Source organism: Nematolebias whitei, chromosome 6 (assembly GCF_014905685.2).
Source record: "Nematolebias whitei isolate Nwh7 chromosome 6, NemWhi1, whole genome shotgun sequence".
Taxonomy (NCBI): domain Eukaryota; kingdom Metazoa; phylum Chordata; class Actinopteri; order Cyprinodontiformes; family Rivulidae; genus Nematolebias; species Nematolebias whitei.
This window is the reverse complement of record NC_056503.1, coordinates 17,050,204-17,072,820: the sequence shown is the minus strand read 5'-3', so window position 1 is coordinate 17,072,820 and position 22,617 is coordinate 17,050,204. Positions and strand designations below refer to the sequence as shown.

The window sequence follows — 22,617 nt, the reverse complement described above, 5'->3', positions numbered from 1 at the left end:
TACAAATTATAATTAGATTTTTTTTAAACGCAACTGAGTAATGGAAAACACAATTTATACATGCATAAACTATATCTAATCTAACTTTCATCTAAAAAAATAAAAATCCAGAGAAAATAGCTGCTGGTCAGTTACATCTGCAACGAAATAATCTGCTATAAAAGTAAAACTGAACTGAAATAAAATGCATTCACACAGTTGAGTCAATGACGAACTACACTTCATAACCAGTAGGTGGCGGTAATGTACACCTTCAGTTTTTCTGCATCCGCCAAAAACAAACTTCACAAGAAGAAGAAGATTTTTTTTTAAACAAAACTTTATTTACACAATTAGTTAAAACAACAGTGTTTTAAAGAAGAAGAAGAAAGGAGCAAGTGGTACAGAAGGTTCGGGACCAGCTTGTAAATGTCAGTAGTGACACTGCAGCTGGGTCAGTGCGGTAACCAGGTGGGTCCGGAGCTGTTCGACATCATTTGGAGCGATGTTCAGGAGGGACAGAGGAAAGCGTACAGCTCGAGCAGCTGGGACCGCTTCTTCCGCCGAACCGCCCAGGGAGGTAGGACTATCCTGTCATACCGTATACTTATATTATAAGTAGTATAAGTATAAGCTTTAATTCCTGGGATTTATATGTCCTTTTATGTTATGTTATTTAATATCTTGTAAAAAGATCTGCAGCTCTTCCTCTCTAAGAGTCTGTTGCAGACATGTTCCTGTTTTTAGTTTTCTATATTGGCCTTATAATCCAGCTGTTTTTTGTTACTTTTTTTAGCCATCTTATTTGTAAAAAATAAAAATCTGTTTGCCTTTTTATATCTGTCTGTCTGTTGTTGTCATCATTCTTTGTTGAAACCAGGTCTCTCTTGTAAATGAGTCCTCGAGGCTCAATGGGATCCACCTGTCTAAATAAAGGTTGAATGAATGAAAAATGTGTTTCAGGCTTTGAGGCCAGGGCGGTACTGGTTGATATGGAGCCCAAAGTCGTGAACCAGAGCGTGATCAAGGCTGCCAAGAGTGGCAGGTGGAGGTACGGAGAAACTTCCCACTTTAGCCAAAAACAGGGCTCTGGAAACAACTGGGCTAATGGGTAAGAGACGAACCCACCACCGCTGTAACTTATTGTTCCAGCTTCATGTGTGACTTCTAAAACATGCTGATAATGTTCCGACTGCACCCAACCAGGTATCACGTCCTCGGTCCCCGTCACAGGGACGTGGTGGAGCAGCTGGTGAGGCGGGAGGTGGAGCGCTGTGACATGCTGGCAGGTTTCATGCCCCTCATGAGTGTTGCAGGGGGAACAGGGTCAGGAGTTGGTACCTTTGTCACTCAGTGTCTCCGAGACATGTACCCAGCGTCCTTCATCCTCAACCACCTCACCTGGCCGTACGGGGCGGGAGAGGTATGTACACTCACTTTTTATCGCCTGCCTGATGAACTTGTGGAGTCGGTTCAAATCTCAGATGGCCACACAGATGAACAACTTTACCAAACACAAAAATGGCTGCGACTTGGTCAGGTTTACAGATATTGAGCTAAAATTTGGCTTGGTAGCAGCTGAGCGTCATCCACAGTTTATACTCTGAGCACTAGCTGATCGCACCATACCTCGTAAAAAAATTGCGTGCGACTACACAGGACACATATTTTCTGTATATTTCTGCATAGTTGAAAACAAATTGAAATCATCCATCCATTGTCTTTACCCACTTCTTCTCAGGTTGTGGGGATCACTGGTGCACATTTCCAGCAGTCACTGTGTGAGAGGTGGGGGACATCCTGGACAGGTTGCAAGTCCATCACAGGAAAATTGGGGGCGGGGGGGGGATCAAAATAAATGAAATTGCACGTAGTGGTGTTTTTAAGTTTTGATCAAAACGGCTACATTTCTCCACAAACGATAATCTTAGTCCAGAACCTTCGCTTGAAATGTGGAACCAAACGCAGATTATTTCAAAGAACGCCAGGCCTTTATTTAGAATGAGAATTTTACTACTTTTATTATGAGCTTTTATTTTTCCCTTTATCTCGTTCTTTCAGGTGATTGTGCAGAACTATAACTCGGTGCTGACGCTGGCGCACCTCTACCAGCTTTCAGACGCCATTCTGGTGCACGAGAACGACATCGTGCACCAGATCTGCAGTCAGCTGCTGAACATCAAACAGATCTCCTTCAGTGACATCAACAGGGTTATTGCTCACCAGCTGGGCAGCGTCCTGCAGCCGGCGCTCGCACCGCACTCCCACGGAGCCTATGGACAAAATCCTCTTGGTGAGGATGACGCAGGCAGACACAAACACCACCACATGACTTTAATAAATGTCCCACAGATGTTGATCAGCAGCAACAAGTCTACAAAAGCATGAATAAAACCCCTGCTGAATAAGACAAGTTTTACACATGCTCTCAGTTTATGAATATTGTATTTTTGCTCATGGTAATTGTTTCCAATTTTACTATATTAGTGGAAGTTGTTGGAACAATTACCTAATATTATTATTTCAACAGTTTGTGATTGTATCTGCTTCTGGTTTTTGTAGTTTTATCCGGTACCAAATGCTGAACTCAATCAAATAAAGCTTAATGGGTGAAAGCCCAGGAGGACTAAGAAGGTGAAGAAGAGGCAAAGCTAATGTTTGCTGAACTTTCATAATTAGACATCAGTGTTCCTCACAAAGTGTTGTACTAATCCTGTAGAAGAAACAATGAATGAGCTGTTTGTCTGACATTTGTTTGCCTCTAGGTGACCAATAATAATAACTAGAGCAGTGTGAATGCTTATTCCACAAGAACTTGCTGAAAAACAGCTGAAATTATCTAAAAACATGCTGAAATGTAGCTGAAATATAAGAACAAGCCTAAATTTGCAGACAAAATCAGAAAGAACACATATTTTGCTGAATCAGGTTTAAATGAGCAGAGAAATTAGAAAATTAGCTAAAAACGGCTTGAATTTGTAAAAAAAAAAAAAAAAAAGCTTAAAAGTAGCTGAAAAGGCAAAAAGAAGCTTAAGTTACCAGAAGGAATTGGAAAGTGTTGAAATGAGCTAAAAAAAATGTAGAATTAGCTGAAAAAGCTAAAATTTGCGTAAAAAAACAGCTAAATAGTAGCTGAAATAGCAGAAAAACTGAAACCAGCAGAAAAAAAGCTGAAATTAGCATAAGAACTTAATTACCACAGAAAGTAGTGGGAAATTACCACACAAAACTTGAAGTTATATGAAAACAGCTAAAATTTACAAAAAAAAAATGCTAAAGGTAGCGGAAAAGGTAAAAAACAAAAAAGTTTAGAGTATCGGGAACAAAATGGAACATGTTTGCCCTGTTAGGTTGAAAGAAGCAGAACTGAGCACAAAAAAAGTGTAAATTATCTGTGAAAAGTTGAAATGAGCAGAAGAAAGTGGAGAGAGCACATTTGGACATGTCTCCAGTCCATCACAGGGACACACGGAGACAAACGAGACAAAAAACCATTTACTCTCTCACTCACACCTAGGGGTGCACCCCACCTCTCACACAGTGATGGGTGGATGGATGGATAGGCTGAGAAATGTTGAAATGAGTTAAAAATGTGGAATTAGCTGAAAATAAGCATAAAATCAACTAAATAGTAGATGAAATAATGGAAAAAGCTGAAACTTGCAGAAACAAGCTGAAATGAACATAACTAGTTGAAATGAGCAGAAAGAAGTTAGAAGAAGCACAAAAACGTTGTAGTTAGCAGAAAGAATCAGAGAGGAGCCCAAATCAGCTGAAAAAAGTTTGAATTTACAGAAGGAAGCTGAAAGAAGCTGAAGCAGAACAAAATATGAAAGGAGCAGTAAAAGTTGTAAACAGATTTAAAGAGCTGAAGGATGTTAAAATGAGCTCAATTCATTTTCTATGAGAAAAAAAATGGCAGAAAAGGTTAAATATTTCAAAAAGCTGAAGTTGCACCAATATGAAAAGTCATAGCAGGATTGTCCTGAAAGAGCTGTAGATGAACAGATGCTCAGATATATTCATCATTTAACACGGATTCCTCATTTTTCTGGACTGAATAAAACGTGCATTGAATTTAAGGAAATGCAAACGTGAGACGTCATTTACGTTTGACCCATCAAAATGAATGCGGTCATTTATTTACAGAATCAAAGTTTAACATCAAACATTTACATTAATTTGGCAAATTATGAAAATAACAACATAAGCAATCAATCAGGAAAAATCATACGGCCATGATTTTTCCGTTGCTTCACCACAGACATTTATGAAAACTGTACAATTATGATCTTTTACCCACATGGATGTGGGTGAGCATTTTACACAGACATTTCTAAAATATCTGGAAGAATTTCTACTTGAGAGAAAAGTTTAAAGATGAAAGAAGTTAAGAGGGAGTAAGAGGGTGTGTGAGGGGAAGTAAGTGTTCACCAGAATCGACACTCTCCATCAGAAACCCAGCTCGCCTCGGTACGCTTGGTAGGAAACTTGACCCATTACCTTTCTGATGATAATCAGCAGATATGGTGTTCCGTTAACGCTACCTGTCCAGCGTCTCCTTAGTATGGCTGTAGCTCGTCAGAAGTAGTGGCGAGTGAAAGGTGTTATATTCCCATGGAACTCGGAAGAGCTTGTTGTCATGTCAGGATCATCCCGTCTCTCACAGAACTGGGCTGTTCCAGCAGAACTGCGCAGAAACAGCATCCGAGCAGAGCCTCAACAGAACTATTGGACTGTGTATCCAGCAGAACTCCAACAGCACTCCATCAGAACTTCCTAGCAGAACTTCAACAGAACCGAGTAGACCAGGAAGTACTGACATTTTAAAGAGCTGTTTCCGGTTCACTTTTGGGAGTATTACCATTGGTCAGAACCGACCAGACGGGGTGTGTTTTGTGACGTAAGAGGTTAGAAGAAAAACAAGAATTGTTATGGAAAGATCAGAAATGTTCTCACAGACAGAGAGAGTTTTGTTTTGGCGCGTTTCAGAAACAGGTGCCAAAAACCTCTATATTACGTCTGAGAGGATTCTAAAAACATGACAGTTTTAACATAACAACTTGTTTTGCGTTTGACTCCAACCTTGGACCAACTTACACTTGCTCATTCAAAAGCAGAAATCAGAAAAGGCATAATTACTCTGTTACAGCTTTGACATGAGAATAAAAATCATTACACAGTTAATAAAATTGATTAGTTCACTGCCACATCTAAAATGGTTTGAACTAAGACACTTTGATTATCAACATTTGAAAAATAGTAATGATAATAAAAAGAGAGTGTTCTTTTCACTTGAATCTTCAAGAAAGAAAGTCTCAGGATGGGTGAACCTGTATTTCTGAGTTCAAATCAATGAAATGACAGTCCCTGTCCCACAAGGTTCTTAAGGTCAAGATTTTTGACCTTAGACTTAGTTTCTGACATGGGCCTAGTCCACTACAGTGCTGATAAACGTTTTGATACGATTTGTTGAAATGGCACAAAAATTGTGGAACGAGAAAGTATGGAAGAAAAATGGACCACAATAGTGTGAATGTTTCATGAGCGTTCACAGAATAAGCACGGCGGTGGCTGTATCATGCTGTGGGGCTTTTATGCTGCCGCTGATTCTGGAATAACTAAAACCATCAGGAACATTAGAAATGGGGACGTTACCTGTATATTTGGGGGGAACTCGTTTTCACCTCATGGAAAACAGGATTAAGGTGAAAGTGAAAAGAGAGTTGGGATCTGCAGTCGAGGATTCCTGTAAACTTTAAAGAGCTGAATTAAACATCAGTGAAAAAGAGACAAAGTTTAAACAAGACATGTTGGGACGCTTCAACAAAACCCTAAACCTTTGTGCACGTGCTTTCCATTCAGGGCTTTTATAAATATGTGCACCAGAATTTGACATTAACAGTGTACGATGAGGAGAAATGTACCGGCGGTGAATTTACTCAACCTGCTCCACCTTGCGAGCCGATTCGTCGTCAAAACTCTGTGTGTTGTCTGTCAGGTGAGCTGGTGAGCGCCCTCGCCTGCCACCCCGAGTACAAGCTGCTCGGCGTGTGCACCGTCCCTCACATGCCCACCTCCTCCATCGCCTTCAGCACGTTCAGCTGGCCGGCGCTCCTCAAACACCTGCGGCAGATGCTCATCTCCAACTCCAAGATGGAAGCAGGTAAAGTCCGCCAACTGGTTTGAGGATCTTTTGTTCCACGTCAGTGCCAGTTAACTCTTGTTTTATCAGTTTAATAATAAAAAAAAAAGATCATTGAGGGGTTTGAAGAGTTTAAAATCTGTTGTCAGGTGTGGACTGGCAGGTGCGCGCACCTGCAGCCTCGGCGCGGGTCAGGAGTCTCACCCGAGGCGGTTTCAACACCTCACTGGCCAATCTGCTCATACTGAGAGGGAAGGATGTGTACGGTGCAGAGACGGGTCGGGAAACGTGCTTAAGTTAAACAGCACTGTGTGAAATTACGTTTCATAATAATAAATCTACGATGCAGTGAAAGATATAAATTTATTTTGAAAACGAAATAATGCAGCTGTAATATAAAAACGTCTAATTGTGAATTTTGCTCTTCATAGGAGGTTTTGAAGATCCAGCCATCTACACGTCCTGGCTCCCATCACAAGAAGCTTTCAGCTCGTGGAAATGCCCAGTTCCCTTCAACAAGTACGAGAAGTCTGCTACGCTGGTTACGAACAGTCAGGCTCTGCTCACACCTTTGGATGACGTGGTGAGGAAAGCGTGGAACATGTTCGCTTCCAGGTGAGTCGGTGAAACGGGAAGCGTTTCTCAATAAAACAGGACGTGTTTTTTTGTTTTTTTCCCACAAAATTTTATTTGCAACATCATAGAATAACAACAACACAATTGAGCATAGCAATGGAAAGAAGAGAAGAATGGCCAGGGGCAGCATAAATTGAACAAAAGGAAAGTTAGAGTCGTATTACTCTTGCAGGAAGAAAACGATCGTATAACGTGTAATATATGTGCCTAGGAGTCTTATGTAAATAAAATAAAATAAACCCTAATATAAAAGATTGTCCACAATCCCAAGTTGGAAACAAGCCCATATTGTCATTTTTGCTTTTTGATTAGATCAGGGTCTAATTGTAAGCAAATATTGTTAAAAGCAGGAAGTGTTGTTCTCTGCAATCATAATTTGAACTTCATGTGTGAACTCTGTAGCTGATTATAAAAGAATCAGCTCTTTAGCTTACTGGGATTAAATGTTTTCGTTGGTCTTTCAGAGCATATGTGCATCGGTACGTTACCTTTGGCGTCTCGGAGGAGGACTTCCTGGACAGTTTTACAGCTCTGGAGCAGATCATCTCCAGCTACAGTCACCTGCAGCACTAGAACTGGAACAACCACAGCCATGGACTTGATTTGAACAAAATGTTTATATGGAATATAATTTATTTTTCTTAACTTGTAAATAAAACGTTTCCTTTAATAAGATTTTGTATTTTTTTATATCGAGTTTGACAGAAGTAGCAGCAGGACTTGATTCAGCTTAAATTTGTTATTAAATTATAATGGAGTAATGTAAAGCTTTTATCTTAATGCATGCTCAATAATCCAGGTAGAAAAATCTAAAAAAGTTAAATCTGGTCCTCTGGACATTAAAAATAAAAATAAAAATGTAGAAACGTTTCGTCTTTCATCCGAGAGACTTCCTCAGTCTGAGGTGCTGTATTCAGATCAGTCTCTTAAATAGCACCTTCTCAGGGTGGATCAACCAGTTTGCTGCTGACAACCAAAACCAGCTGATCACATGCTCAAGAAGGACCATCAGCCTAACAATGGATCATTAGAACACTGATGGCTGTTTACTATCCACAGAGGGCTGAGTGATACTAGCAATCACAGCATTGTAAGAGGGGGACAGTTGAACCCGGAGGCCTCCACCCCTGTTTAACGATGGACGATTTCACAAAGATGGCCTCCTTTACTCCTCTCTCAAACCATCGTTCCTCTCTGTCCAGGATGTGAACATCTTCATCCCTGAAAGAGTGACCGCTGGCCTGGAGATGAGTGTAGACTGCAGAGTCCTGGCCTGATGATGTTGATCTTCTGTGCTGGGCCATCCTTTTGGCCAGTGGCTGTTTAGTTTCCCCGATGTAAGATCACCCTCCTGACACTGAACAACATACACAATATTACTCTGGAAGGCCCAGTTAGGATATCCACTGCAGTCAACCTACTTCACATATGGGGAGCAATATTATAGGCAGAAACATGGGTGTGCTATGGGGTCTCCAGTTTCTCCTATTGTTGCCAACCTGTACATGGAGGAGGTAGAAAAGAGAGCCTTGACGTCCTTTTCAGGGACACCACCAAGTCATTGGTTCAGGTATGTTGACGACACCTGGGTTAAAATCAAATCTCAGGAAGTCCAACATTTTACTGACCACATCAACTCTGTGGATAAATACATCAAGTTCACACGAGAAGATGTAAAAAATGACAGGTTGGCTTTCTTGGACTGTGAGGTCTCAGTCTCGGATAGAGGACATTTGCAAACTGAGGTGTACCGCAAACCCACCCACACAGACCAGTATTTGCAGTTTGACTCCCATCACCCTTTGGAGCACAAGTTAGGAGTCATCAGGACTCTGTATCTCAGAGCAGACAGCGTCCCCACTAGCTCAGGAGCCAGGCAGAAGGAGAAATCCCACACAAGACAGGCTCTAGAGCAATGTGGATATCCTAACTGGGCCTTCCTGAAAGCAGAGAAGAAACCCAAACAGGACTCCAGTCAGCCATCAGGTGAAAAGGAGGAACCCAGACCCAGACCAGTGGTCATTCCGTATGTTGAGGGAGTATCAGAGAAACTGAGACGTTTATTTTCTAAACACAACGTCCCAGTGGCTTTTAAACCCCAAAATACATTACGGCAAAGACTGGTTCATCCCAAAGATCCAGTCCCCCGGCACAAACAGAGTAATGTTGTGTATGCTGTTCAGTGTCAGGAGGGTGATCAGTCTTACATCGGGGAAACTAAACAGCCACTGGCCAAAAGGATGGTCCAGCACAGAAGATCAACATCATCAGGCCAGGACTCTGCGGTCTACACTCATCTCCAGACCAGCGGTCACTCTTTCAAGGATGAAGATGTTCACATCCTGGATAGAGAGGAACGATGGTTTGAGAGAGGAGTAAAGGAGGCCATCTTTGTGAAAAGAAACCGTCCATCGTTAAACAGGGGTGGAGGCCTACCTGTTCAATTGTCCCCCTCTTACAATGCTGTGATTGCTAGTATCACTCAGCCCTCTGTGAATAGTAAACAGCCATCAGTGTTCTAATGATCCATTGTTAGGCTGATGGTCCTTCTTGATCATGTGATCAGCTGGTTTTGGTTGTCAGCAGCAAACTGGTTGATCCACTCTGAGAAGGTGCTATTTAAGAGACAGAGCTGAAAACAGCACCTCAGACTGAGGAAGTCTCTTGGATGAGAGACGAAACGTTTCTACTTTTTTTTTTTGATTGTTTTGTTTTTTGAATGTCCAGAGGACCAGATTAAACTTTTTTAGATAAAGCTTTTATTAAACTTTGGCATTTTGTTTTATTTTAATTATTGAAAAAAAATGTTTTTTCTTCAATAAAATCATTAAATGAAAGCTGTTTTCAGTTTTGTCCTTTTAATACTGCAAAATAAATAAAAACAGCCACTAGTGAGTAGAAGCCAAAGTATCTCCTGTGCTCGTCACAAGCCCAGGTAAAGGTGAGGGTTGTGTCAGGAAAGGCAGCTGGAGTGAAACACGTCAAAACAAAGAGATCAAGATACAGCCCAGGTCAAGTGACTCCAGACAGATGGTTTGGACATGTCCAGAGGAGGGACAGTGGGTATATTGGTAGAAGGATGTTAGAAATGCAGCTGCCAGGAAGAAGACAAAGGGGAGATATATGGATGCAGTTAGAGAGGACAGAGATGATTTTGTTGTAACCCCTGAAGAGGAAACAGCAGATCAAGGTTCTTTGTCATTCACATCACATGTGCTACATGAGGTGGAATGAAATTGTGTACTCAAGGTCCCAGTTACACCCAAAAATATAAAAAAGGAAAACGAGGATTTAAGATATACATTAAACAATAATATGGTGTATTAAACAGCAGCCTGAACATGAGTCTTGTGAGCAGATGGTATGAATATAGCAGCTTATGGGTAAGAAATCATCAGCATGGATAAAGTGTTAAATCTCCATTTAGCACGTGCCAACCTCAAGGCCCAGGGGCCATATGGCCGTCATTGACATCTGCCCCCTCCAAGATGATATTTCAAATGTAAAATACTTTTATCACTTAATATTTTTCAGTAATCTTTGATTAATGATGTCAAAAGTGCGACAGAAAATGTCAAATGAGACCATTCAAACTTTTGTTGAGGAACCTGCAACCAAGAAGATGTTGTGTATCTAACTTGAGTTAATGTAGATTCTGAAACCAACCCTTAGTTTGAAAAAGGTTTTAATTTTGGCCCCCCTTTGTGAGTTTGACGTTCCTGAAGTGTCATTAGTGTTTTTTTTAATTCTTCCAAAGTGATTATTCTGGTTAGAGATTCATGAGTCTAAGACTCAGGGTAGAAGCTGTTCCTCAGTCTAGTGGTTCTACACTTAATGCTCCTCAACCTCCTTCCTGAGGGGGGCGGGGCAAAAAGTGTGTGCGCTGGATGAGTGGGGTCCTTCATGATGCAGGTGGCCCTCTTCCTGCATCTGGAGGTGTAGATGTCTGTGATGGTGGGATCGAGACTGACTCCAGTGTTAAACATGCCTATACTTTACCAAACTGTCTCATTTACTTGAGATCTTGGATTGAAAAGCTCCAGAACATTATCAAGTGAAAGAAATGAGGAAAATTAAACTCAGTCAAACTCTGATCAGTTAAAGACCGTGCACATAAAGAAAAATGCTCACGCATCAAGTCATTTATTACTTTATTTTCGACTTGGTTGTAGGTTTGACATAAAACTAAACAGACACTTCAGTTAATTTTTATAGCACCAAGTCACAACAGAGGTCGTGTCAGGGCACTGAACAGAAGCAGGACAAGGAAGCAGAATTTCATTACAATGAATGCATCCACAAATACACGGTGCCATTTTGACATTTCAAAAGCTGAAGGGCCACAACTTCTGCCAGCTTACAGACCGCTGTTGCCATGCCAACGTCACTGCCAACACCAGTCTGATAAGCTAGCTGACGATGCGAGAAAGTGACGCTGAGAAAAATAAACTCCAGTAAGAGTTTTGAAGAGCATCTTATCCAGAATTGTGTTTAAATCCAAGCTTTGAAAGTCAAATTCAAGCATCATGAGAATAAACTGGAAACTGTGGAGCTGAAAAGCATCAAACTCCAAATTTAGCCACAACTAGGAGGGTCACAACGCAGTTTAAAAAGATAAAATACTTTGTGAAATCCATCACTTACCTTGTAGAGGCATTAGCTCTGTAGTCGACACAGGAACAAAGAAGCGTCTTCAAAATGAGCATTAATAAAAGAAAATACCAAATAAGACTCATTAGAAAAACGTCATTTTTCCTCTTGTTTTATAGATGATCTGATCCAAGGTTTGACCTAAATGTACAGAGTAGAAATGGGACCATTTATTCAGAGTACATTGCCACTTTACCCATATCTTTGTCAACGAATGGAATAGAAACACAACCAAGCATACTGTCAGAGAAATATTAACATATTTACACAATGTGCAAACCAATATTACCTCCCTACTTTAAGTTGATATTGCTTTTTTTCCTCTTCATCCTCATTACTTGAAACTGACAGCACTTAAAATAAAAAGGTCTCACCGGATAAAGACATGAAAACAAACATCAGTTGCAGTTATCTTGGCAGCACATTGTAAGAATCAACTATTTCCATTCAGAACGGTTACAAAATTAAATTAAAATCAAGTAAATGAGTCAAGATTTATATCCGAGGGAATCCAGGCGTTCCCATCCTTGCATAAGGCGTAGCATGTGATGGGCGCTGCCCTCGACGCGGCAGTTACCATCGGATCACGGCTGCACTTTGAGGTCGACGAGCAGATTTGTTAACGTTAAAGTAACATGTTAAGACCAGCAGCAGGACCAGTCACATTGTTCACACGCAGAGAGAACAGGAAGAACTACAAATCTTTAAGAAACTGTTAAACATACATCCTCAACAGCACGCGCAATTACACGCACACGCACACACGCCCTTCTCCCTGCAAAAAAAGTCATTTTTTGTTGTTCCTTTTTCCCAACAGCCTTTTTGAGGATGGATGATGGTGAGGTTTGTCGGTAAGCTGAGTAGCTGCCTCAGCAGCAGCAGTCACTTGGATGGTGGCGCCGCCCCGAGCGCCATCATCACTTGGTTTTCTCCTCCGAGTGCCTCCGCTGCTGCAACCTCTTGGCGTAGCTCTGAGCCATGGAGTTGACGATTGAGATGATGAAGTAGCAAACCATGACCAGCACCACCTTCTCAAACACCCACGACAGCCAGTTGTCGTCCTGAAACACCCAGAGTTTGAATGAACGGGCGCTTAATCATCAAACTAAGAAATGCAAGTGCAGTAACATTAAAAATTCAGCCAGGTATAAAAACTGCAAAACACAATGCACGGATTAGTTTCAATTTACATCCCTCAAAAAACACAGTTCAAAAATATATATGGGAAAAAAAGTGACATCTTTTAGAAATTTTGAGTTACACATTTTGTCCACTAGAAAGCAATGACTTTCATTTAACTTGAAGTTCAAAAATTACTACAAAAATATTTAAAACTCAGAAAGTACCATAAAGTAGCCGTCTCATATTAAAACACCAGTTCATACTGGTTCAATTTAAATTTGTAAGATGAAAAAAAGTTAAGGTTTTGACAGAGATATATAAGAGAAACAGAGCTCTTACAGCTGATCCACTTCCTCCAGCGTGGTGCAGCTTGTTCTTCTGTGCTTCCAGGTACTGACTGAAGGGCTTCTGGAGTGCTGGTCCAATTTTAGGGACAGACCTAAAATAAACGAGAGCGACAAAGAAAAAAGATTAAGTCACTTACCCCTCAAAAGCAGAAATGCGAAGCTCAATTTTAGCCCCTTAAAATAAAAAGGCCCAAGCTCAGAGAAGCCCCTGACGGATCCAGCAGCATCCGAGCAGCAGCTGCTGAAGGCCCCATCCTACAAGTGGCCCCCCTGCTGCAGCTGCCACCACTTCTAATTGTTACTGTGAGCAGGAGCAGGCAGCAGAGAGGAGTGAAGCAGAAACTCTTTAGTCCTCCTTTTATAGTCCAACTTCTCCAGAAGAGTGTGTCAGCCTCTCTAATCAGGAAGTGAGTCGGCATGATGTCATCACCTTTACCACCATCATGGTGGAAACAGCCAGCAAATCAGGATGGGTTATTGTCCCTATTAGGTTGGGTGAAAGACTCGGGGACCAGTCATAATGAACATTTCAAGTCAGAAATATTGGCGATACAGTTTCACATGTAGATTAGATGCAGCTGAAGAGAATCTCTTCATGATGCATAAGAAGAACAAGCAGCAGGTCACAGACAACCATCCACTGTAGGGATTCATGTTAGTCCCCTGAGAGGATACAAACATGTCTAGTTTTGACCAGACTAAGCAAAAACAGGAGATGACACCAAATGGAGACAGGGTAACTCCTGATGTTAAGAAAAACTAAATCTGAGTCATTGGTGTTATCTCTCCCACTTGATGAAAACCGAGTCAGCACTGAAGCATCTTTGATACACATCACAGCGAGTCACCACAGGCTAGCTACATTTAATGGGAAAGAACCTCAGCTGAATTTTCCCAGGAGAACTGTTTTTTTTGACTACATAAGGTTATTTCCTTTATCTTGCATTTAATGGATGACCAGATAACAGCCAAAAATCTAAGATATGACTGAACTTTGAACCGATTTCTCAGAATGTTGAAAACCAACAGGTCAGAACACAAACTCGACTTATTCTGGTAATTAGAGCTTTATTAGCCTAGTCTTAGATTAGCTAAGAAGTTGAAGCCTTTAGTGATTAGGATCATGTTTCTCCCATGAACAGGCCATCATCTCACTCAGAACTGAACTTGGTGAGTCAGATCAACATGTTCGAATGTGACCTCAGCCTCCTGACCACTGAGGCCACAGAGATTGGTTTCACCTGGGGTGGTGGTAAAGAAATACCTTTGTTAGGAAAAAAAAAATAAAAATGCATGCATACACCCCCCCACAGTGAAGGCATTTTTCCCCCTACACAGGATCCCCCATCAGTCATTCCCAAAGAAAAAAAAAAGGCATCTGAGAATGTTTAGTGATGCATTACAAACCACAAAACCAAAGGAAAACTTCACATGGTAACTGAATTATTTCCCATGAACACTTACCCCATCAGTGACACCATCTGCTCCACAATGTGCTTGCTGAAGGTGATGATGACAAAAAGTTTCTGTGGGGGTGGGGGGTGGAGAAGAAAGATGAATAAGCCATAACGCTTGCTACTTTGTTCATAAAAAACAAGTCTATGGATTTTAGAATTTAATAATGTAGGTGGTTCCCAACACTGGTCCTTGAGGAACACCATCCTGCATGTTTTAGTTGCTTCCTTGCTCCAACACACCTGATTCAGTGATTTAATTACTTGTCTATCACCCATTCATTCAAATTAGGTGTGTCAAAGCAGGGAAGCAACTAAAACATGCAGGATGGTGTTCCTCAAGGACCATTGTTGGGAACTGCTGGTTAGAGGATGTCACAGAGTCCTCAAGTCTTCAGTTGTGGCACAGCTGTGACGAACATCTGCCTGTGTTCACAGATGCACTCCTTACAAAACTCAAACGTGGCATGAAGCTACTAAACTGTGTGTGCTGCAAGTGGGGGTTTGCAGGGGACCAAAGTGGAAAAACTGGTAGGTTGGGGGTGGGTCTGCCAGTTTTCTTGTTTTAAAACTAATCAACTTTAAAAAGCATGACACATCCCCCTGGACAAAATCAGATAGGATCCCATCTTGTGATGTCTGACAAGTTCAAGGTAAGAAATTAAAGTAACTCCCCTGCAGCTTTTCTTCAAGTCTGGTCCATTTCCTTCTCACAGCCATAACCCCCAGCAGCGTGAGGTGCCCTTTGTCTGAGAGGTCTTGGAGTGAGCTCATTGGCTCCCACCACCAAGAGATGGCTATATTAAATTAGTTAAAGATAGCTAGCGAGTCACCCAGAAACAGACAGACCCTCATGTTTAGGCTTGTATTAGTCACTGGGATGGCAGACTCAACACTGTCCTCCGTAATTAAGAAATCTTTATGATCTGGTAACATTTTATTTAAAGCCAAACTGTTAAAGCTTCCTCAAAGTGTCCTACCTTTCATCTACAGCTTTGGAAACGAACCAAAGCATCAGTAAAGTGCTCAGTTAGGGGTTTCACAGTGAACCAGCTCATGATCTCAGCTCAAAGTTTGATCTTTCCCACACGGTTGGTCAAAGTGGATGAGTCAGCATATCTTTTTTCCCTAATGTGTATTTTTCAAATGCAATAATAGAGTTAGGTTTAGTTAGTTAGCTTTGTGATGACATGAAACAATGAATCACAGCAGAAGTCAAGAGGTTTGAAGTGCGTGCCAGCAAGGTTTGTTAAATGGAAACGCCTTCACAGACCTGTATGTGCATTTTAATGATGGCTTTCCCGATCAGAGTTGCTCCAAAGAAGGTCCAGAAGGGAACCAGGAAATGTCCGCAGGTTATTCCAGCCAAGTCAAAGAGAGGATTGGGAATCTGAAAAAAATACACTGAGTTAGGATTTTCTTTAGAAGTGAGTATTTAAGTCAAAGTAGGAAGTAAAATTTACAAATACAACTTAATTGCATGTCCTGATGCATGCTCAATGATGCAAGTAGATAAATGTAACAAGGATAAGTCAGGTCCTCTGGACGGAGTCTTTGTTGAAACGTTTTTAGAATAAAAGATGAAACGTTTCAGTAAAGAGGAATCTGTCCAGAGGACCCGACTTTTCTTTGTTAGACAACTCGATTGCTTTTTATTGTGTGGATGTTTATGAAGCATTCACACTATTGTCATCCATTTTTCTTCTGTACGTTTTTCTGTGCAATTCTCGTCCTGCAGTTTTCAACAAATCCTATCAAACGTTCAGCTCTTTCAGGAAAATCCTGCTACGACTGTTGGTATTGGTGCAACTTTAGCTTTTTGAAATATTTAGCCTTTTCTGCCATTTTTTTCCTCATAGAAAATGAACTGAGCTCATTTCACATCCTTCAAATCTTTAGATCTGTTTACAACCCGTTACTGCTCCTTTCACATTTTGTTCTGGTTCAGCTTCTTTCAGCTTCCTTGTGCAAATTTAAAAACAACTTCAGCTACTTTCAGCAAATTCAGCTGTTTTGTGCTCCTTTCAGATTCTTTCTGCCAAGTACAACATTTTTGTGCTGCTTCTAACTTCTTTCTGCTAATTTCAGCTTATGCTTCTTATTTCTGCAAGTTTCAACTTGTTTTTTTGCTAATTTTTAGCTTTTTCAGCTCATATTTTTTGCACTCATTTAAACGTTGTTCAGCCTAAATCAGCAAAATGTGCTCTCTCCACATCCTTGTAATTTCAGCTTCTTTCAGCTTTTTAAGCGACTTTTCAGCAGTTTTTTTTGTTGCTAATTTCAGCTTTTTTCCAGATAAGTTTCACTTGTGTTCATTTCTGCTTCTTTCAGCAAACGTGTTCCGCTTTCTTCTAATTTAGGCTTGTTCTACTTTTTCCAGCAACTTAAAAAAAAAAAAAAACATTTTTAATAGCTTTTTTAATCTCATTTCAGCAGTTTTCAGATAAATTCATGTTTTTTTGTGTAATTTCTGCTAGTTTGAGCCTAATTAACTTCTTTCTGCTACGACTTCAGCTTTCAGCTTGTTTTTTTTTTAGTGTTTTTTTTTGCTAGTTTCAACTTTTTCTCTCATTTCAGCTACTGTTTTTGTGCTAAATTTAGCTTTATCAGCTAATTCCACATTTTTTAGCTCATTACAGCTCCTTCCACTTCCTTCTGGTAGTTTAAGCTTCTTTCTGCCATTTCAGCTAGTTTTTTTGTTGTTGCCAATTTAAACTTTTTGAGCTAATTTCCTAATTTTTGTGCTCATATCTGCTTATTTAAACCGGTTTCTCAGCAAGTTCTTCTGCAACAAGCACTCACACTGCATTTTCACAGGGAATGACAATTTCTTTAAGTTACTGTTTTTAATAAAGACAAATTTTCTTGTAATCTTTTCAAGTGGACAACTTATGGTACTCTTCAGTTTTTTTTTTAAGGCTTTTTTTTTTTTTTTACTTTGGCTGTCACCCCACCCCCCCACACACACACACTTTAAAAAAATATTTTTTTACTCGTTCTCAAACTGGACCCGACCATTTCCAGAAGAATGTTTTTGTTTAAACAGCTTAACTTTACCCCATGAATCACCGAGGCTCAGAAATTCTCCTGAACTCACGTCTGGACCAGGGATGTTAACACAAAACTTGGCAAAGAACCAGTTTTAAATGAGATCTTTAGGCACTTAGTTACCAGCAGCCAAGACAAATCTATAAACAAATCAAAAACCGTTCGACACAAAATACCATTTTTAGCCACAACAAGGTGATTCTCAAAGATGTCTAGCTGAAAACTTGTAGTAGCTGATCAGCTGAAGGAAATGCATCTACGGTCAGGTCTTTGACGGATGTTTCTCTAGTTTTTAAATACACGACTTTCAGGTAGTGTTCATTTGATTTAGGTATTTCAGACTTTTACCTTTACGCATCCTTCGTCATTTTTAAGCACGCAACGATGCACAACTTGCTTATATGGTCAAAAACAAGAAACCGAAAGACTGCAGGAACAGATCAAGTCCAATTAAGAAATAAAACGCCAAAACCTACAGAAAGTCTGAACAATTACCGATTATGATCACTTGAAAAAGTTTTGGGTTTTGGAAGTTTTGGGTTCTGTAAGTAAAACATCTCAGAGATACCTTCAGTTATGAGTTTTACCCACCGAGGCACAAGCCAAGATACCAAAGAAGCCCACTTTCTGCACCATGTGCTGGACTCCCAGTTTTGCTCTGGTGACAAAGTCCTGCAAAAAGAATAAAATTTAAAAAAGCATTAATTTTTACTGCGGTCAGACATGATTGGCATATTTGTCATAGATTGTATTTTTAAATGTAGACTCGTGTAGGTTTCCTTTAGAATGAGTACAGCACTTCATGTCAACAGCAGCCCTGTCTGTAAGATAGAACAAGAACTAAGCTGCTGTAAGAACACTGTGGTAAAAATAAAAACCTGCTATTCTTGAGCACGGCAGCTTTTATATTTGGTCAATCTTGTGGCATTTTACTAAAATTTGTGTAGTAAAAAAAAAGAAAAAAAGATGGCCACAGCTCTTGTGATTGCCCGTGGGGGTGACTTGTCTGGTTTCTTGGAAAAGATCACAGGCGATGCAGGAAGAGAATTAAGAGGCTTTAAAAGCTGGCACCTTGTAAATGTTAATAAAAACAACAATGTTTGTGTTTGTGGGAAGCGCAGTGATGAAGTGTTACAGCAGGTAAGCTGCACGGTGGAATTCCTGCAGAGGCATTTCTTTGAAGGAGTTCCTCAGGGACAAATATTTAGCACGTTAGTTTATAAATACATAGATACAGTAATAAATATTTATATAATACAGTGGAACGTAACGATGCTCACCTCAACTGTTTCTTCGTTACAGAAATGATTTTTATTAAGACGAACAAAAATATGTGACATTTATTTAGTAATTCCATTTCTTCCCACAATTGAAGACGTTCTCAGGGCAGAATGCAGGTGGAGACATCCTGAAACTAAGGTAAGCCTGGCTGCCTCACCTTATTCAGAAAACACATTACAAGGAAGGGTTAGGTGATGAAGACAATGCCAACAACGTCTTTAAGGTCCGTTCTGCTGACTCAGCATGTGATCCAAGCGCCCTCCCGTTTTGTTCCTGACAGTCTGTCATTCAAATTAAAGGTCGGTGAGGAGAGAGATGGAGGGCGGCAAAACACAGAGCGAAGCCCAGAGGATGATTAAAGAGGGAGTTGTGCTCAGAGTGACTCACCCACAGACAGACACATTTACTGGAAGTGCACGGAGGGAGGGGCTTCACTGAAGTCACATGTTCACTACGACCAACCAGCCACCTGTGGCTCCATGTTCAGACAGGCATTATGAAATTAAAAAGGATCATATCACACTGGGTGGAGAACATCAAAGCTACAATGAAACCACAAAGATGGAGATCAGCCATCTGTGCTGGTTCAGTTTGGGCTGATGGTTGCACAAAGACAAGAAATGTGTGAATGTGCCGTTTTACACCAGGGCTTCTCAAACTGGAGTCCCCGGACCCTTGGGGGTCCGCGAGGCGGTGCTTGGGGGTCCACAAAAAATAGTTTGTTTTTTTTGTTACATGCATGTAGATGTTTAATAACCCGTTAAAATGCAGGACATCACATCTAATTTATTAAACTTTTTTTTTGGAGGAGGACCCCCAGACCCCCACCCCCCACTACTTATATTCCAGCATTGATCAGTTTACAAATGAAGCCCTGTCACTTGGTCCGACTACTGCTGTGATGATTCTGTTCAGGTTTCTGCAATAATCTGAAGAAGTGTCAATACATTTATTATGTTCATTATGTGAATAGGTAAAGTGGTTTTTGATGCTGTTAATTTTCTCAAAACTAATTTTTGGAAATTTAAATTAATTTTTTTTTTAATTAAGTGAGTCTTAAATGAAAAATACCCCATGTTTAAAAAGTATACATAATGTATTAACACCATTAAAGAACAGGTCTTAAGTATTTGTTACACACATATTTTCATTGCATTAGAATGGGTCAAATTCAAGGCCCGGGGGCCAAATGTGGCCCTCGTTGACATCTTATCTGCCCCCCCAAGATGTTATTAGAAATGTAAAACACTTATCACTAATTATTTCAGTAATCTTTGATTATGATGTCAAAAGTGCAACAGAAAACATCAAATGAGACCAAACAAACTCTTATTGAGGAACCTGCAACCAAGAAAAGATGTCGGGTATCCAACTTGAATTAATGTAGATTCTGAAACTGGCCTTTAGTTTGAAAAAGGTTTTAATTTTGGCCCCCTTTTGTAAGTGGGGGGTTTGACATCCCTGCATTATTATTATTTTTTTTAAATTAATAAACGTGAGGGTTAGGAGGGGGTCCCTGAACCCAAAAGGTTTGAGAACCCAAGACATTGATTCTTTGGGAAATTTGTAAAATGAGTCAAAGTTGTTTAACAATTTAAACACAAATGTTGGAGCATTTTGAGCTAAAGAGAATATCAAAGAATAAAAGACCTTCATAGTTATTAATGCTCAAATATGAAAAAAATATTCACAGATGCATTAAACAGCATTAACTTTTTTTTTTTTCCATTTACTCTTTATTTATCCAGGTAGTCCCATTGAGCCACAAGAACTCATTTTCAAGAGAGACATGTTTTTAGGGAGCAGATGGGGGTCAAGGGCCTTGCTCAAGGGCCCAGAGTGGGACGAATGAGGGTGGGGGCGTTTACCTACCCCACCCACATTTGTGATGTTGTTGGTACCGGGGCTTGAACCGACGATCTTCCGATCACAGGCCCACCTTCTCTAACCTCTGTGCCGCCACTCCCCAAACACTTGATAAATGTCACATTGTGGGTTTGCACGAGGTCAGGTAGTCGTGATGTGCAGCTGTTCGGTGTGTGGGGTCGTACATGTGTTGGAACACACATTATGAAGGTTCTGGTTACTTAAAAAACGGACCACACCAGGATGGATCGTTGTACTGTGCACCAAGCGTTGAAGATCACTGTGACACTTAGTTCTGCCATCCACACAAGTATTTGTCCACTTACAGCGCCCCACGTCATCGTGTCTCAACAGGCATCGGTTAGTCCAACCGTCTCCCGATGCCATGTTTTGGTTATCATTACCACCAGAACAAGGACGGGTGCAGATGGAGAATGATGCAAATTAGGAATTTGGATCTACATTTCTACGAATGACTAACGTGTGCAAAACTTGTGCCACCGAGACACCAGCTGTCCACACAGTACGAGTCTATGGCCTGCCTGTGGCCAGCCAGGTCTCCTGATCGTTCCTCATGAGCGGGATCAGCTGGGACTTTAACGCGCTGGTGCTCAACATTCGTTTTTGCCAGCGAGTGTATTAAACTGCCTGAACGCGTTGCTTTGAATGATTCCTCACGAGTGTACCACTGACCTGTGCACCCTCAGCCTGCTCGAGCATCTCCTCAAACTCCTCATACTCCTCGTCGTCTGGATCAGCTCCTGACTGACGAGCTGCTCTCGCCATGAAGTACGGAGGCAGCTCTCCAATGGCAGTGCCCGCACCCTACACATGCACAGCGTCGGTCATTAAAGGTTCACACTGGTTTACGTCACACCCACACAAAGACAGCACAGTTCTCACATGTGCAACTACTTTGATTTTTATACAAAAAAACAAAGATCAACAGCATTTCCTGTCAGGCAGCCACACTTGTCCACAAAACATCCAGATGTTCATGTCTTGACCACTCAGTCGAATCCTTACTCGGTACTACTCACCCACATGCAGGCCTCCAGGCGGACCTTTGATATGATGGAGAAGATTGAGATGCTGCCCTCCAACCCTCCATCATCGGGACAGACAATCTGGTCTGGGTAAGGGGGCTCTGGGAAGTCTGTGGACCCACACTCGTATGCTGCCAGGGTCACTGAAGCTATGTGAGGACCCTGAGAGAGAAAGAGTATAGGCAGATGGAGACAGTGACATACTTCAAAATAAATAAACCAACGCAATGACAAATGTCAAGTGCTTACCATGGAAGAAAAAAGAAAAAGTACAGATTTGGAACATATTGTTGCTTGGGACAGGCGAGTACAAGAAGTTTCCTATTTATTATAAATCATCATCACTTCCCTCAAATACAGCCACGTTATTACAGATTTTTAAACGTGGCCTTTATGTTGGCACTTGCATTCAAAACTGTCTAATCCACTGTCCTGCTATAAATCTATTTTAAATATTCCGGCTTATTTCAAAATCTTTAACTAAAAAGAAGTGAATTCAACGTTAGGATCACTTTTTTGGAGGCTGCAATTTGTGGTCTTCTTGAATTTGATTGAGATGAGGTTTCTAATTTGCAATATGCCGTCATTAAATGTAATTACATATAATCCAGCTTTGAATGGTTGAACGCAGACAATATGTACACTGTTGCAGATATGCACACCGACTGCAGCTGAGTCAAACACACACACACACACACACACGACTAGAAGGCTGTCTGGTTACGCACAGCCACCTGTAATAGGGATGCACGATATTATCGGCATGGTATCCGTATCGGTTGATATTAGCGATAAAGTTAAATATCGGGCATCGTCCATTCCTTAGAAATAACTCAGATATGAAAGATGCCGTTTTTGTATGACAAACTAGTGACAAGGATGTCTGCAGCACCAGCACAACGTGATGACACCACACGCACCATTGTATTTAGATTTGTGAAAGTGTATAAATTTGCACTGTTCGAGTGTTGTCATTGTGTCAGAGAGAGTAGATGTCATGAATAAATTTGACATTAAACATAATCCAAGTTGAAGTGTTACAT

At 40.8% G+C, this 22,617-nt stretch overlaps 2 protein-coding genes across 2 annotated transcripts; one reads left to right on the top strand and one right to left on the bottom strand.

Moving 5' to 3' along the window:
* Positions 1-340: 340 nt before the first annotated feature.
* Positions 341-7,347, top strand: tubd1 (tubulin, delta 1). The gene is made up of 8 exons (XM_037678054.1): positions 341-559; positions 943-1,090; positions 1,186-1,402; positions 2,041-2,272; positions 5,981-6,145; positions 6,274-6,402; positions 6,556-6,739; positions 7,225-7,347. The coding sequence occupies exons 1-8, from the start codon at positions 409-411 to the stop codon at positions 7,331-7,333; spliced, it is 1,335 nt and encodes a 444-aa protein (XP_037533982.1). The 5' UTR covers positions 341-408; the 3' UTR covers positions 7,334-7,347.
* Positions 7,348-11,341: 3,994 nt separating this feature from the next.
* LOC119411550 (vacuole membrane protein 1) lies at positions 11,342-22,339 on the bottom strand. The gene is made up of 8 exons (XM_037678505.1): positions 22,309-22,339; positions 21,569-21,777; positions 21,222-21,353; positions 17,973-18,053; positions 15,607-15,723; positions 14,344-14,405; positions 12,872-12,971; positions 11,342-12,471 (listed from the first exon to the last, which is right to left on the bottom strand). Exons 1-8 carry the CDS (start codon positions 22,337-22,339, stop codon positions 12,328-12,330), a joined length of 876 nt encoding a protein of 291 aa, XP_037534433.1. The 3' UTR covers positions 11,342-12,327.
* Between the last annotated feature and the right edge of the window lie 278 nt (positions 22,340-22,617).

What these genes read in the sequence shown, in the direction of transcription:
- tubd1 (XM_037678054.1), top strand. Translation starts at nt 409, where the DNA reads ATGTCAGTAGTGACACTGCAGCTGGGTCAGTGCGGTAACCAGGTGGGT. An exon ending in GGCCGTACGGGGCGGGAGAG is followed by an intron (nt 1,403 to 2,040) that starts GTATGTACACTC and finishes TCGTTCTTTCAG; the next exon opens with GTGATTGTGCAGAACTATAA. An exon ending in CTATGGACAAAATCCTCTTG is followed by an intron (nt 2,273 to 5,980) that starts GTGAGGATGACG and finishes GTTGTCTGTCAG; the next exon opens with GTGAGCTGGTGAGCGCCCTC.
- LOC119411550 (XM_037678505.1), bottom strand. Translation starts at nt 22,339, where the DNA reads ATGCCGATAATATCGTGCATCCCTATTACAG. An exon ending in ATCGTGCATCCCTATTACAG is followed by an intron (nt 21,778 to 22,308) that starts GTGGCTGTGCGT and finishes TTTATTTTGAAG; the next exon opens with TATGTCACTGTCTCCATCTG. An exon ending in CTGGAGGAAGTGGATCAGCT is followed by an intron (nt 12,472 to 12,871) that starts GTAAGAGCTCTG and finishes TGGGTGTTTCAG; the next exon opens with GACGACAACTGGCTGTCGTG.